At 44.7% G+C, this 16,416-nt stretch overlaps 1 protein-coding gene across 35 annotated transcripts in view; it reads right to left on the minus strand.

Moving 5' to 3' along the window:
* Positions 1-1,170: 1,170 nt before the first annotated feature.
* NRXN1 (neurexin 1) overlaps positions 1,171-16,416 on the minus strand; it is a 961,778-nt gene continuing 946,532 nt past the window's right edge. For all 35 annotated transcript variants that reach the window (XM_088666850.1, XM_088666849.1, XM_088666847.1 and 32 more), the window contains one exon: positions 1,171-4,953. In XM_088666850.1, the coding sequence (XP_088522976.1) occupies positions 4,649-4,953 (305 nt within the window). In that variant the 3' untranslated portion in view covers positions 1,171-4,648. The remainder of the gene's footprint in view (positions 4,954-16,416) is intronic.

A 16,416-nucleotide genomic window follows, 5' to 3' on the forward strand; every position in this document is an offset into this window, starting at 1 on the left:
GGTAGGGCCTGCTCTGGTTGGAATAACGGACCATTTAGTTCACGTTTCAGCAAACTTTTTCAGAAGGGGGCCGGTCCACTGTCCCTCAGACCTTGTGGGGGGCCGGACTATTTTTTTGGGGGGGGGAATGATGCAAGGGGCACCATGGCTGCTTACCCGTGTATTGCGAGCGGCAGGGGCTGGTGGAGGTGGCGGCAGAGGGACGATGAGCGGCAGGCAAAAGGGCTCCGGAGAGGGGTGCTCAGCCAACTGCAACTCCTTGTCTTGCGAACGGCAGGGGCTGGCGGCAGCGGCGGGATGATGAGCACCGTGCAAAAGGACTCTGGAGAGGAGCTGCTTAAAATGGGGGCCGCTTGAGCGCTGCTGCTGCCGGCACCAACAAAGCCCAGCCCCCTTCCTCCTCTAGGCAGGGCGGGGAGAAGCCAGAGGGAGGGAGGAGGCGCCGCCGCCGCCATGTGAGGGAGAGGGAGGGAGAGGGAAAGAACGTGCGCGCTGGCGATCCATGCGGCGATTCCCGGACCATCCGCGGGCCGGATCCAGAAGGCAATTGGGCCTGATCCGGCCTGCAGGCCTTAGTTTGCTGACCCATGATTTAGTTCCTAATATTGAACAAGGAATATGTGCAGAAACCCTGAAAGTACTGCTGATTCGATTGTTGCACTGATCCATATATTAATGTGCCCTACTTGGATGCCTACAAAGCAGTGAAGGGCAAATAAAGCACCACCCCACTGACCTCAGTCAGCCCCCCCCCATACCCGTTTTCTTACTTACAACCTGTCCAGGGGGTGGAACTGCTTCCTCCTCCTTAGTCTCAGATCTTGCCGTTGTAGAACTCAGCAAGGAGCAGGATGGGGGAGAAAACTAGAACTGGTCAGGTCTGCCCATCATTGGCTCTGGCGCCACCTGCTGTTGGCCTCCCTGCCTTCTGCCCTACCAGGAACAATGGGCTCCAGCCACAATTGACACTGATTCAATGAGTGTCATTTTGAGCAGTGGGAGATGACATAGAGAAAGTTGTGGCTCTGGGTCCCCATGTTAAGTTGAAGGGCGGAACTTATGGGAGATGGTGTGGGGCCTAGCATCTAACCAGCGTCATGGACATGCTGAATGGTGGCAGCAATAGTATACAAACCACAGAAAGGGGTGAGGAAATAATGAGCCAGCAACTGTATTAAGAAACATTTTATTAACAAAACGGTAAATTCCACTTGCTTAGCATTTCCAATAATGGATAAATTGGCCTTGCAACAAATAAAAAAAATTGTAAATATCTATCACAGAAAGCACTATAAGGTTAAGGGCTTCTGACCTCTTTTTTGATATCTTGGGAATGAATAATTTCACACATTATTTTAGTGTATTGTTAAAAAAAAGGCAACACAATACAGTAATAATAATAATAATAATAAAAAACAACCCGAAGCCATCTCATCACAGCACAATCCTAGGCATCTTTACTTGGGAGAAGGTCCATCAATATCAATGGGACTTCACTCCCCGTTAAGTGTGCATAAGATTGCAGCCTTAGTCAAACAAATTAGGTTATTATAGAGATGGGGTTAATGTATTTGTTATGCATTTTGAAAAGAGAAAATTGTTTTAATATAGCTACTGCAACATTTGATAAATGCAAACACTTCTTTTGTTCGTTATTTTTTAAAAAAATCACAAAATCAACAAGGAAGAACAGGAGTAACTCTCCAGAAAACAGCTTCAAATCACCTTTGCTAGAAATAGCAATCCCCTATCACTTATTACTTTAAAGTAACTGTGTTAATTGCTTGGGGGTGAGGGACCAACAATCTGACAAAGTTAGGTGAGTTAACAGAGTCAATACATGAAGTCACAAAACCACCTCGCCATTCAGCACTGGTGGAAAAGCCCAAGCTTAGAATCTCTATCCCCTTCCACGTGGCCTTACTGCCACGGAAAATCCAACACTCATTTGTTCACTTATTTTTGGCTTGTTTAACTTTGGATACCAACACCAGGTTTCCCCAACGGTTCATGGCTGTCCTCATTCCTCGTCCTGCCCTCAGCAAAGGTAAATTCACAATGGTGGCACATGAGGGGTGTGATTGGACCGACTATTGTTTTATGTTAACTTGAATGCTATGTGTAGCCTTCAGAAATTCACGAGCATCACCAAAAAAGGAAAAGAAAAGTCTTTGACATATACAGCATGAATCAAATCATTTGGCAACTTTTAAGAGTGGCAATACCGAGACTTTTTTTTCTTTTCTGACAGTATTGCTGTGTTGAAGACTGAAAGCTCCTCCATTTCCCAGTGTTTTGCCCCAGTGGCAGTGAGCAGCGTACAAGAAGATAAGGTGCCTTGCTGGTTAAAGCTAATTTTAAATTCCTTCTTCCTGTCTGTAAAGTGCGAACAATCGTACTCATCACAGGAGGCCTTCCAAGATACAGCTGATTCTCTACTGAGCTCACGTCTTTCGGCCTAATATATTCCTCTTGTATCTCTCTCACTAAGTGAGATGGTACACAATGACTTATTGTTGGGAACCCAACAGAGCAGTCGTTTTAATGAAATGACACCAAGGGGGGGGGAATGCAGATCCATGGCATAGATCTTTAACCAAAATGCATTAAATGTTTCGACGCATATCAATGCAGTGAAACTGAAAGTATGTTTATTACCAAACCAGTAAACCAGCTGAGCTTAGTAGAAGAGGAAATTTCATTTAAGATCAAGCTCAGATGAAAGATGTGGATAGAGGTTTTACAGTAACAAAACAGAAGTGGTAAAATAAAAGAGTAAGTCCTTCGTTTGACAAAAAAAATGTGCAATTTGGAATCTTGTTTTGCATGCAGTTTTTAACCGTTTTTGCTTTCCATAACTGAGGAAAGTGAGTGAGAGGAGCTGAGGAGCTAATTTAAAGGCAGACTTCTGAATTCTCCGGCCATCCAACACTGTAGTGGTTATATACCAAAAGCCAGGCAAACACCATATAATGGGAAAAGAGATTTGGACCAGAATTCAATCTTTCCTTCACTACCTGCGGGAACAGCCAAACATAGTGGCCAATGATGTCATGTGAACTGGAGTGCAAAGGTCACTTCAATCGCCAGGACTTGTGTGGCGCATAATTCGGGGCGGGGCAAATTCACATGATTTCTGATTGGTTTCGCTGATGTATCCTGGGAGTGGATAGGCAATTGGAGAAGAAAATGTTTATATCTATATATATTTGCTTTCTAAATCCACTTCTTTCATACAAACTACGAAAAACTGAACTGCAACAGAAAAAGAGAGAGAGAGAGAAAGACTGTACAGGTTAAGAAGAAAATTAGCTGACTCTTATATACATTCATACACTTTCTCTTGTAGTATATTCACTACACTGTAGGTGAAAACCAAAAGCAAACCGAAAGAAAGAAAGAAAGAAAGAAAGAAAGAAAGAAAGAAAGAAAGAAAGAAAGAAAGAAAGAATCAGGAGGGGTAAGAAAAATTGTGGCAGTTTCTCATGGCTGCAAAAGTAAACAGAAATGTTGGTTGCTCCAGATGTCTTAAAACGTTCTATACCTAGCAACACTTAGAACATTGAGTTTACCAAAAATGGTTGAAGAGCAGATATAGTTTGCATTTTCTATACAACAGGCTAGAAAACATCACTTATCACAGTCCAGAAAGCACATATAGATGTGTTTTTTTAATATAAACATATGTAATAACATATTAAGCGTGCATGAATTTCCCCCCAATGATTGCATCTATGCCCTCAGGTTTGTTTGTTAGTGGTGTGTGAAAATAAGCCTTATATTTCACTTCTTTTCTTTGTTTATTGTTTTTTTCTGAAAATAAGGCCGCTATACTGTTTTCCTCACAACCAGAAAGGGGCTTTTTTTCCTTTTTAAAGTGTTTTCTTCTTTTTTTTTAAAATGTGGATTATTCAGAAAAGCCAGCGCTTCGCTTCAAACCCAAGCTCCAGTCGTTGCTTCGTTGCTCTGGGCGGCAAACTCAGTTTCGAGGTTTCGTTTTGCTCATCGAGCGCTCGTGTAGAACCACAAAAGTCTTCTCAGGCAATAAGACTAACTTACTCCTCAGAAAAGCGCTAGCACTTTGGCTAAATCCAGACTGATAGGTAGCTTCTTTTTGTGTGTTTTGTGTGTGTGTGTGTGTGTGTGTGTGTGTGTGTGTGTGAGAGAGAGAGAGAGAGAGAGAGAGAGAGAGAAAGAAAGAGAGAGATTTCATCTTTTTTTGTTTTTTGTTTCAGTTCATTATATTTTGTGGTGTGCTGGGTGATGCTTTTGCAGTAATACTCCTTGCCTTATGAGCGTGCGATGGTACCAACTTCATCTTCAGAAACATTCCAGCAACAAAAAGACGGCAGAGTAAATGAAAACACTGTGGATGTAAGGGGATTTATTGACTCCTGTTTCAGCGAAACAAGAGCTATGAAATGCTTATTTCATTTTCTTTCCTTCCCTTGGTTCTTTTCATTTTTATTTTAAAAAAGTCTTTCCTTTCTGATTGCATTCCCTGTGTTCTTTTTTCCCGTTGTTTTTTTTAAACTTTGTATGTGCTTCATAAAAAGTAAAGTAAATAAGTTTTCGGTTTTTTTTTAAATGTCTCAGATAAAATGAAGACTATTCCTATACAATTGTTCTTTCTCCTCAGCTGTCGGGATCAGACGTAGTACTCCTTATCCTTGTTTTTCTTATTTTTGTTGGAGCTCTTTGAGCTGTTGGGCTGCTTCTCTTTAATCACAGCCCCGTTGGACTGCGCTGAGTTACTGATGTAGTTCCGACTCTCGTCGACATGATAGGAGCCCTCATCCCGGTTCCTGTACTTGTACATGGCATAGAGAAGGATGAGGATGCACAGAGCAGCTGCTGCCACAATCCCAACCACCATGCCAGTTGTGCTGCTGGATTCCCGGACCACTTCGTCTGTACTCGGGTATCCTCCTCGCCCAGGCTTGGTGGGACTCGCTGTAGGTAGATGATGAAAGAAACATTTATACAGGGTAAAGCAGGAACTTGTAAATTATATTTTACAGCTGTGTATTGCACAGATATGGGGGGGGGGAGCAATGTCATCTCCTTGGAAGGATAGAAGGGGCTGAGGCATAGCTGCCAAGTCTCCCGTATTCCCCGGGAAACCCCTGTTTTTCCAGCTGTTCCCAGCAAAAAAATTGGATTTTTGTTTTTCCCCGGTTTATTCTGGCGCGACGGCCATTTTGGAACTGGGCGGAGCATGCTCAGAAGTGACTTTTGATGCTGCTTTGCCCAGTTCCAAAATGGCTGCAGCGCGACTTCTGGTGCGGCGGCCATTTTGGAACAGGGCAGAGCAGCATCAAAAGTAGCTTCTGAGCATGCTCCGCCCAGTTCCAAAATGGCGGCAGTGCTACTTCCGGTCCAGTCCCTTATTTCTCAGGCCGGAACTTGGCAGCTATGGGCTGAGGTCATCTGCATTGCAGAAGATTGAGCCTTCCAGCTCTACAAATCTATGACTCTATCCTACAGTTTGCCTGAACTCTAGGGACTGAAGAAGAAGAAGAGTTTGGATTTGATATCCCGCTTTATCACTACCCTAAGGAGTCTCAAAGCGGCTAACATTCTCCTTTCCCTTCCTCTCCCACAACAAACACTCTGTGAGGTGAGTGGAGCTGAGAGACTTCAGAGAAGTGTGACTAGCCCAAGGTCACCCAGCCGCTGCATGTGGAGGAGCGGAGACGCGAACCCGGTTCACCAGATTACAAGTCTACCGCTCTTAACCACTACACCACACTGGCTCTCTCTGAAGGGATCACATAGACATTTTCACTGTGTCTAGTCATTGAAGCAAACTTTAGCCCGGGTCCTTCAACAGGGAAGATTTCCTTTTTTTTCCAGACATGCCTATCTACTCAGTAGCAAGACCCTTTGAATTCAATATGGTTTACTCTCAGGTAAGTGGGTACAGGACGGCAGCCATTGTTCTCAAAACCATAACCCCTGATACTTAGATTTCGACAAAAAGCTCAAATACTTTTTTGGTTCCATGCCTTTAAGTAACCTGTTTGTTGTCGGAAAGAAAATAGCAGGAATGATCAGGAACAACTCACAGAAAGTTAAAATACTCAGATCTACCATCATGACTTACCAGCATGAGTCAGACTACAAGTCAATCCTTTCTATATGTTTTATAGCCACAATGTTGATCCTAGATAAGGCATAGGCAAACTCTGGCCCTCCAAATGTTTGGGACTACAATTCCCATCATCCCTAGCTAACAGGACCAGTGGTCAGGGATGATGGGAATTGTAGTCTGAAACATCTGGAGGGCCAGAGTTTGCCTATGCCTGTTCTAGATTTTTGGTGTTTCGGTTAAGCCTCCACTAAATCTATGGGAATGCTTTTGCTTTTCCTCAGAATAGATATATAAGGTGAGCTGAACATGCCAAATTTGGCTTAAATGTCTTTTTAAGAAGTGCAAAAATCCCCTGGGAAGTTTTATTAGCCAAACCGAAACTCATTTCTCGGACCAATGTCCAATGTCACTGTTTAATTTTAGCTTTTGGCCAATTTCAGTTGAATTTCCGTGCCCCCTCTCTGTATCGGTCCCCCCACCAATGGATGCTTCAGACTGAAGCTCCCATCAGCCACTGCTGATGCAACTGTGGTAGCTGGGGCTGATGGGAGATGTAGCCCAGAACATCTGGAGGGCATCAGATGGGGGAGGCTACCCACAGAAGAGTCTACTCACATTCAAGCCAACGTGAGTGGAAAGCTTCTGCAGGCCTTCCCCATACAACACAGGCGATGTCAGGAACTGGAAAGAGTGTCAACACACAAGGATGCTATGGGCAGGGTTGCCTGTGTGCAACTGCCCCCCCCCCTACTTACTTTCAGCAATTGCATGTCCAGGTGGAATCCTGCACCTGGCCTTTTAAGTTACAATATATTATTTAGGCTATCTGCTTTGTGCTCTGCTGCCTGCTATAATATTGACTATGGCACCTCTCGCTAGCATTCTGCCTCTTAGAATTTTTACTCACCTATTACGACCCCAGGTTGCTTTTCTCAAATGTGAGAGAATGGGAACATCTATTGTTTTTACGGGGCGAAAGAAGAGCTACCGAAAGAAATAAAAGGCCCACCGAGCAGCAAGGAGGATATCGTAAAAACAAGGAGCCAAGCTCGTAAAGGTGGTGCTTTCGGTATTTACGCAAGAGTGAAAATACTGCCCATCCTTTGTAGATGTTAATACTCAAGTCCCGCTTCTGGGCTTCCCACAGGCATCTGGCTGGCCACTGCGAGAACAGGATGCTGGACTAACTCTGGCCTGATCCAGCAAGTCTAGAGAATTCCTGCAAATGCTAGTCTGCAGTGACTATTGGCGGGATTTAGGCCTGAGATCTGTAGGGAAACGCCCTTACCCTAAATTGCTTTTAAAGTTTAGTAAGATGTTGGTCCCTTCTGGAAAACAGCAACAACAAAACTGATGGGAAGAATATCCAATCAGTTAGAAATACTGGCAAGAGGAGTGGAAGGACATCTGGAATTGAGGGTTATTCAGCTAGGGGGATGTTCACAGAGACACATACACAAGCCATGGGGTTGCTGTTCTGCTTAAAATTACCCATAATTTATTTGCCAAGGAATCTGGTTCTTCTTCTTCTTTTTTAAAACTTAAATTCAGATCCTTATCCTTGTTGATACTGCCATCTACCCAAGTAATACTATTTTGCTTACAGTCTATTGTTCTCTTTATCGCTTCCAGACCTGCGTTTCTTGTTCTGGAGTTTTGCTCTTTCCACCCACTCTTCTGATCATTATATTCTCCATTTCCACATTTTTACTGCCTCTCTTGTAATTCTCTCATTTACTATGAACATAGTCTCTTAAAACATTCCTCCTCCCTCCTCCATCTTTTGACACTCTCATTTCCCTTTCTTTTGCTGGCCATAATCATTCCCCCGGTGCAGATGTGCTGGCAACATAAAGACGAAGGAAGCACTCACACATTCAAGAAAACCCTGTTTTGTATTGTTTTGTATGGTTTTGTATTGTTTTGTATTGTTTTGTTTTAGAGACCCATGCTGCTCTCAGACACAAAAACTGAGGGTCCTGTGTGCCGGCTTGGGAGAGATGCCAGTGAGGGAAGATAATACTTTATTTGAAAGAAGCAACAATTCAGCATCTGCATTGAAAGGAATGGTGTAGAATAGCATAACCATTAAGTAATTAACAGGAGGCGGGCAGGTGTGGAGGACTCCCTGGTCCTGAATGGGGTAACTGTGTCCCTGAAGGAGCAGGTGCGCAGCCTGGGAGTCATTTCGGACTCGCAGCTGTCCATGAAGGCGCAAGTCAATTCTGTGTCCAGGGCAGCTGTTTACCAGCTCCATCTGGTATGCACACTGAGACCCTACCTGCCTGCAGACTGTCTCACCAGAGTGGTGGATGCTCTGGTTATCTCTTGCTTGGACTACTGCAATGCACTCTATGTGGGGCTACCTTTGAAGGTGACCCGGAAACTACAACTAATCCAGAATGCTGCAGCTAGACTCGTGACTGGGAGCAGCCGCCGAGACCACATAACACCGGTCTTGAAAGACCTACATTGGCTCCAAGTACGTTTCTGAGCACAATTCAGTGCTGACCTTTAAAGCCCTAAATGACCTCGGTCCAGTATACCTGAAGTAGCGTCTCCACCCCCATCGTTCAGCCTGGACACTGAGGTCCAGCACCGAGGGCCTTCTGGCGGTTCCCTCATTGTGGGAAGCCAAGTTACAGGGAACCAGGCAGAGGGCCTTCTCAGTAGTGGCACCCACCCTGTGGAACACCCTCCCACCAGATGTCGAAGAGAACAACAACTACCAGACTTTTAGAAGACATCTGAAGGCAGCCCTGTTTAGGGAAGCTTTTAATGTTTGAAGGATTACTGTATTTTAATATTTTGTTGGAAGCTGCCCAGAGTGGCTGGGGAGATGATGTAATAAATGATGATGATGATGATGTAATCAGTAATGCTAAATTTTGCCACAGTGGACAATGAGGAAAGTACAGTTGGGAGCCAAACTGCAGCAGAACGGAAGCAGCATTTCACGTGATGAACATGGATCAGAATGGAAACTGATGTCTTCTTATATCTGCAGAAGTGGATCCTGCCCCTTCCCCACAGAGCATATGCTTTGTTTCAGGTTCTTCCTAAGCTTGTACTCAGAGCCCATCTCTAAGCACTTAGAAATAACAATACACACCACCTCCCTTCTCTTCCTCCCATTGTATTCACAGTGTTACATGAAAATTTGTCTCAGCCGGATGTGTTTTACAAGAGACAATTCAGTGTAACCGAATAAAGGATCTTGAGCATATCTATAGTGGGTGAAAGTGAGGGAGACTTATGAAGCTGAATGTCATTTTGAAAATTAATTTCTGCCGAAGTAAGAATGGAACATGCTGAATGCAAGCAAATTAGGCAAATGCTGTCCATTGAGTTTGCTATTAAGGTCTGCTAGAAGCAGAGATTGGGTGTGTGTGTGTGTGCATTTATCTAGTCCCGCTTTTTGCAGTGGACAGACCCAATCCAATGCTCCCAAATTTGCTTGTGGATACGAAAACAACTCCTAGTTGCATGATGCTCTTTGGGCTTCGCAATAAAATTTTAGCGTGCAAAAAGTATGCACCAAAAACGTACTTTACATAAAAGAGACATATAGAGCCTGAGTTTTAAAGTGTGTAAACAGAATGTATTTAACATAAAAAAGGTTTCCCACAGCCATGTGAGAACAGGATACTGGACTAGATGGGCCACAGGTCTGTTCTAGAAAGGCTCTTCTTAATATTCTTATGACTGAGCAACAGGCTGAAATGTGAATGGAACTTGCAGCCCAGCTCATCCCTAGCTAAATTACACCTTCCAGCTTCCTTTTGCAGGGAAATGTTGCTTTGGCAACTGAGGTCTCAGGCATGAAACTGAACAATCTTATTTTGAGCCCAAGTAGTTCCCCCACCCCAGTCCCATTATTAAACCTGCTGGCATTATTTCATTTTAAGCATCTTCTTACAATTATCTCACTCCATCTGTCTAAACAAGACAGAATCACTTAATTAACTGCGAGTTTTCCTGGCGTCCACAGAGTAGCTGTTTGTAATTTGAGCTGTGCGGGGGCTGGGGGCTGAGGCAAAAATTGTGGCGTTTTGTTTCATTAATTGCCTTTTTCACAAACTATATTCACTGATATTATATAGGTATCGGCTTCATTCGACAGTTGTTCTATGGGCTGCTTTTGCCACATGACCGCCTTTATGTCTACCTCTTATGGAGGGTGATACTACCAATGGCCAGTAGCCATGATCATAGAAGTCTGCTCACCTTTTATCTGGGGGGTGGCATTGCGGCCAGGCAGCTGGGACTCAACGGTTTCCTGGACAAGGGGGAGGAGGCATGCCGCCTCTCCCCTGTGTCACAGCCGAACATGTCAGCAGTGCCGTGGGACAGCGCCAGCCATTTAGCTGGCAGAGTGGGCGTCCCACGGGCAATTTAATCCTGCTGCGGCCAGCCGGCACATTGGGTAAGCCTTCGTTTGGTTGAAGGGGAGGTTGTTGCCTTCGCCTGCCCCTCCTCAGTAAGGGTATCCTGTTAAAGGAGTCTGGGCTGTGATATTTGGCAGGAGCTGTGGCAAAGCAGCATCAAAAGTCGCTTCTGAGCATGCTCCGCCCAGTTCCAAAACGGCGGCAGCGCTACTTCCGGTCCGGTCCCTTATTTCTCCCACACGAACTTGGTAGGTATGCCCACATCTACTACTGACTTTACTCTCTGCAAGTATATATGCTGTAAGCTGCCCAGAGTGGCTGGGAAAACCCAGCCAGAGGGGTGGGGTATGAATAGGTCTGGATAGTTTCACACTATAGGAAGAAATTATTAAATCTCACCGCAACACTTCTACTCGATCCCTAGCCTATTTTTTGGCCATTTTTTCTGAGTGAAAGGTTAATGCTGGAATAGGAAAATGAGCTTCCCACTGCCCCCGAAAAGAAAAATGTGATCTAGAAATACCAGGCGTGCCCATTCCCTTCCTACCATATATGAAACTGTCTTCTATGGGGTCATACCATTGGTCGAAGTATTCTCTATCTGAACTGCCAGGAGATCTCCAGGGATTTTCCAATCACCTAACTATCACCTTTCACTGGATAGGCCAAGGACTGAATACAGCAGTTACTACATGGAAATAATGTGATCCACCCCTGAACTATAGGTCTTCTACACACACACACACACACACACACACACACACACACACACCATCACCACCACTTCTTCGCTGATAAGATAATATTTGCCTGCCATGCAACAGCTCCTACGGGGACCCCTCGGGGTTCCCCTATTTGATGTAAGTCATAGGGCACCCCCTATCAGTAGTTTACCATTCAGCGGACTCCCTGCAGATGGGCAGGAGTCAATATATAGCCTGGCTTCACCCCAATACCTAAGCCAAACTGCTCACATCTGTCACCAATAAAGTTGTGGCCTATTTGAACCCATAAACCAAAATATTCAGCACCAGTGTGTTTTATTGTTCTTTTGGGATCTTTGTGGCTCGGGTGCCCTGGCACGCAATCAGAGAATCAGAGAATTGGAGAGTTGGGTGGGGCCCCAAGGGTCATCTAGTCCAAACCCTTGCAATGTAGGAATCTCAGCTAAAACATCCACGATGGATGGCCATCCAACCTATGCTTAAAAACCTCCAAGAAGAGAGAGTCCACCTTCTGAGGGAAACCTTTCCCTTGCCAAACCTATGTTCTGCCTCCGCTGTCAAAGGTAGTATTCCTGAATGATAGTTCTAGGAATGGCCACAACTGCAGGATAATAACCACAAGCCCAAGTGCTTGATTGAGACTTCATGTAGCCTCTGTGCTAACTTTTGAGCAAACACAAATCAGGTTGATGGCTCGATCGACCCTTCAGATATACACTAGGGCCATGCACCAGATTTGGACAAGGCCCAAATCTCGAGCCAAATTGGGCCTATTTGGAGGAATCTGAACTTTGCTTGACTCCGGGTGAGACAGACCCAGATCACTACAGGTTGGGTTGAGATGCCCAGATCAACCTGGGGCTGTCGGGGGGGCAAGTTGTGAGTGGCAAGCATGAGTAAGTAAAAGGAACTGCAAAAAGGAGGAATCTACTAGGTGGCTGCGGGGTGAGTTGGCAGTCAACCTTTCCTGCCAGGCCTCCCCTCCTTCCTGCCAAACAGGATTGTATCCCTATATTTACTAGCTTGTTAATTGAAACATCCCATGCTCTGCAGTGCTGGACATCCAACCACAAAGTGTATTTTTAAACTATATTTTAACTGCATGACAAAAGAAGATTTTTTAAAATTAATTAAAAAATGCTTTAAAACTCTTAACCCAGCCCCCATCTATTGCTTTGGGGACAGATCTGGGATGGGGCAGATGATTCACAGGGTGGCACAGGTCGAATTAACCTGATCTGGGGGCCACAGATTGAGGCTACAGGGTGGATGTGGGGAGGCTGTGTACAACCTTCACACACACACACACACACACACACACACACACCAAGTCGTCAAGGATGTGCGAACCAAGCTTGTAGTTAAACCAGCTCATAGGGTGCTCAGATTCGTTTTATAGATCTGAATTTCTTTTTGCATGTGGTTTCCCTCTCACCATTTTGCCTGAGGTGTATTAGGATTTATGCTTTTAGCAAGAATGCCAATAAATACCTGCAAAAAATGTTTCCGGCAGTTCCTTGGTTTCCTTGGAGGAGGGAAGCTTTCTGACATTTAAATTGGTTTGTGTTTTTTAATGCTGCAGACATAGGCCACAAAAAGTGCACTTCCTGCCCTCAAAATACTTATTGCCAGCCAAGCTTCCCCACAGCAGCCCAACAGATATTGAACTGTGTCTGCGAACATCTCTTTACTACTCCAGAAAAAAAAACACTGTACTCTATTACTGTACTCCTGCAAGCTGGAAAGCAACTCAAACAATGCTAGGAGCCTATTTCATTGCCCAGGAAATAGCCGATGAAGTGCTGAGAACCACTTGGGTTCTCTACATTGAAGGCCATAAAGCAGAGAGGCTGGAAATTCTTAAGACAGAGAGAACCACCTGAAAGTATTGAAGCTGCCTTTATGACGGCATGGATGGCTTGGCAGAGAGAAAGGAGAGGGCCATAAAATGGTGTTTTTCATCCCATTGTCAGGAGTCAACTAGTCATCCTGTCTTCCACTGGCCCCTTTTGAAATGATCTATAAGGTGGGTACATATTGTGATTGCCTTCATTAAGAGATACCCCCTCCTTTTTAACACCTTCCTGAATTGTATCATATACCACAGTAGATGGGATTGATTTTTATATTCCTTTTGGTATTGCTGCAATGAAATAACTTGTCCGGAACAATCACAATTGGCTACAGTTCTCCTGTGCTCATTAGAGAGTTATTATAATTCTTGGTAGCCCGTCAACATGATTTTTTAAATTTCAAGCGAAAGGGGCACACACACACGTGACTATTGCCAATGTCCAGTCTTCATTAAGACTGTGAAAAGAAAATTGGAACCGCAGACTCCTGCGGTGTCCGAGAATTAGAATTAGCAAAACGACTTTTTCTCCCTTTACAAAAAAATAACCCCTCCAAAATCACACCAATATATAGAAAGACTTGCTTGGTTCATATGCATGCTTTTGCATAAACCAAGCAGAGGGAGAAGCTAGGAAATCATCCACAAGACAAGATTCTTAAAAAATAAAATAAAAATAAAGTACTGCATTTGCAGCAAAGTATGAATGTGATTATTTTGTGGAGCAGCCAGAAAGCAAAGACCTCTCTTGGGTGGAATGGCTTATTTGGACATAGTTTCAAGTTCCTTGTTCTCCTGATCACTAAATCAATATTCACCTGCTAGTGCTCTTCCCTTCTCTCCTTTGTTTAGAGGGAAGCTTTATCATCAGCAAAATCATTAGGCAGCGTCCTCCCCCCCCCCCAAAAAAACTATGTTAGTTAAGATTGTAATTGGGGATCTTATTGTAGGGCAATGTCCCCTGCCCTCTCACCACCTCTGCATTTGATTGGACTTAACAGTCCAGGGGTGCTTTACCTTAGCTTTTCCTATATAGATCAGGAAGAAAAGCATTTTTAAAAAAATAAAAAAGGCACTGGTTTATCATGTGTGGGGATCTCCCTCCCCCTTTAAAGGAGGGGAACATTTAAAAATGCAACCCTTACACCTGTCTGAAGTCATATGGTCCAGAAATGTGAAGTCTGGACTTGGGGAGGAGACATGGAAGGTCTGAATTCTGTTCTCTTCCCCCACCATATGCACTTCTTCATTGCCAAACGTGCAGCTTGCAGGATTCCTGCCTTTTAAGTGTACACACACACTGCCCTGCAGCTCCTAGGCACATGTTACGTCAAACAAAATCTACTCAGTTGTTTTTGTTGTTTTTTTATAAAGGTGAGCTGAGTGTTCTGGGTTTGTTTTTAATCTTCTTTACAGATTGCAGTCATTACAAACCTCTCACTTGTCTCCACCCTGCCTCAAAGCAACATTTATGTGGATCAATATTGCTTTTCTATTTACTCCCTCCCCCCATGGAACTCAAGGAGGCTTTGCTTATGGGTACCAAGTGATCCTACCCCCCAGGTACTGGCCGAACCAAGGCCTGCTTAGTTTTTGCAAGGTAACTGCATCACCCGTCTTCCAACAGAAGTGTTGTTGCCCCCAGCTTCTGTTGCCTAAAGTGGTTGCGTTGCCTTACCTAAGGATAGGGCTGGCCCTGCTGCAGAAATATGCAAAGTTGCCTTTTCTTGTCAGGGACTGGGCAGAGGAGGAATGGTGGAGGCTGCCTCCCCATGCTGACCATTCCAGAGAGGAGGAAGAGGAAGACAGTACAGATTTACAACATTGGTTTGCAGGGGGTCACAGCTCAGAGGCAGATAAGGGGGAAAGATGGGAAATCATGGGAGAGCTGGAACAACACTCAGCTGACACGTTGTCATTAGAAAGCATCCCAGACCCTCCATCTCCCAGAACCCGGCGAGCCTTAAAAGTAGGAGGGCAAAGAGCTCAAAGACAGAGGGCGCATAGCAGCACCCGTAGATGAGATGATGAGAATGAGGAATGAGGAAGTGGGAGAGACGGGGGGTGGGTGGAGATTCACTCGGGACAACACCATTATCCAAGAGTCTGGGTTCTGTAGCCTCTCTCTGTAATATTGAAATAAAAAAGGACGGTAAGAAACTTTCCCTTGTCTTTAAACTTTCCTGGGCAACCACTCGGGAGTTGCTGGTGGCATTCTGACATTTCCCTTAGTTTATTTTTTTATTTTTTATTAAATTTCTCATGAATTTTCTCTACAGTTTTAGGAACATAGATGTTGTCGTTGTTGTTGGAACACAGGAAGCTGCCTTATAGGTACTAAATCAGACCACCTAGTTCAAAATGGCTGACACCAAGTGGCAGCAGCTCTCAGGGAATTCAGACAGGAGTCTTGCCTAGTCCTACTTGGGAGATGCTGTGGACAGAGCCTGGGTCCTCCAGCATGGAAAGCAGATACACACAGGTCTTGCTATCTGAACACAATGAATTCTCAGCAAATAGTTTGCTAAGCGAGTGTTCACATAATGAGCCAACGGTTTCCAGTCCTACGTGGAAATTTCTAATGTGTTCCTGGACTACAGAATTTTGACCCCAAAATGACAAAAAAAACAAAACAAAAGCCCACACTCAGGAAACCCCAGTGAAACTTTGCAAAGGCAAAACAAGGAAGGAAAAAAAAAGCTCTCTTATTTGTGGCAACTCTCCTACTCCCTTCCTTCCTCCTAACATGGTTTCCGGCAAAATGTCTGTCATGGACCAGCAAAACACGAAAAGCAAAGCTTTTTAAAGGCTGCTTGTTTGTTTACAGCAATGCGCTCTACGTGGGGCTACCTTTGAAAGTGACCCGGAAACTACAACTAACCCAGAATGCGGCAGCTAGACTGGTGACTGGGAGTGGCCGCCGAGACCACATAACACCGGTCCTGAAAGATCTACATTGGCTCCCAATACGTTTCCGAGCACAATTCAAAGTGTTGGTGTTGACCTTTAAAGCCCTAAACGGCCTCGGTCCGGTATACCTGAAGGAGCGTCTCCACCCCCATCGTTCTGCCCGGACACTGAGGTCCAGCTCCGAGGGCCTTCTGGCGGTTCCCTCACTACGAGAAGCCAAGTTACAGGGAACCAGGCAGAGGGCCTTCTCGGTGGTGGCACCCACCCTGTGGAATGCCCTCCCACTAGAGGTCAAAGAGAACAACAATTACCAGACCTTTAGAAGCTTTTAATGTCTGATGGATTTCTGTATTTTAATATTTTGTTGGAAGCCGCCCAGAGTGGCTGGGGGAACCTGGCCAGATGGGCGGGGTATAAATAATAAATTATTATTATTATTACACACAG

The sequence above is a fragment of the Zootoca vivipara genome, chromosome 3 (assembly GCF_965207765.1).
Source record: "Zootoca vivipara chromosome 3, rZooViv2.hap1.1, whole genome shotgun sequence".
NCBI classification, from domain to species: domain Eukaryota; kingdom Metazoa; phylum Chordata; class Lepidosauria; order Squamata; family Lacertidae; genus Zootoca; species Zootoca vivipara.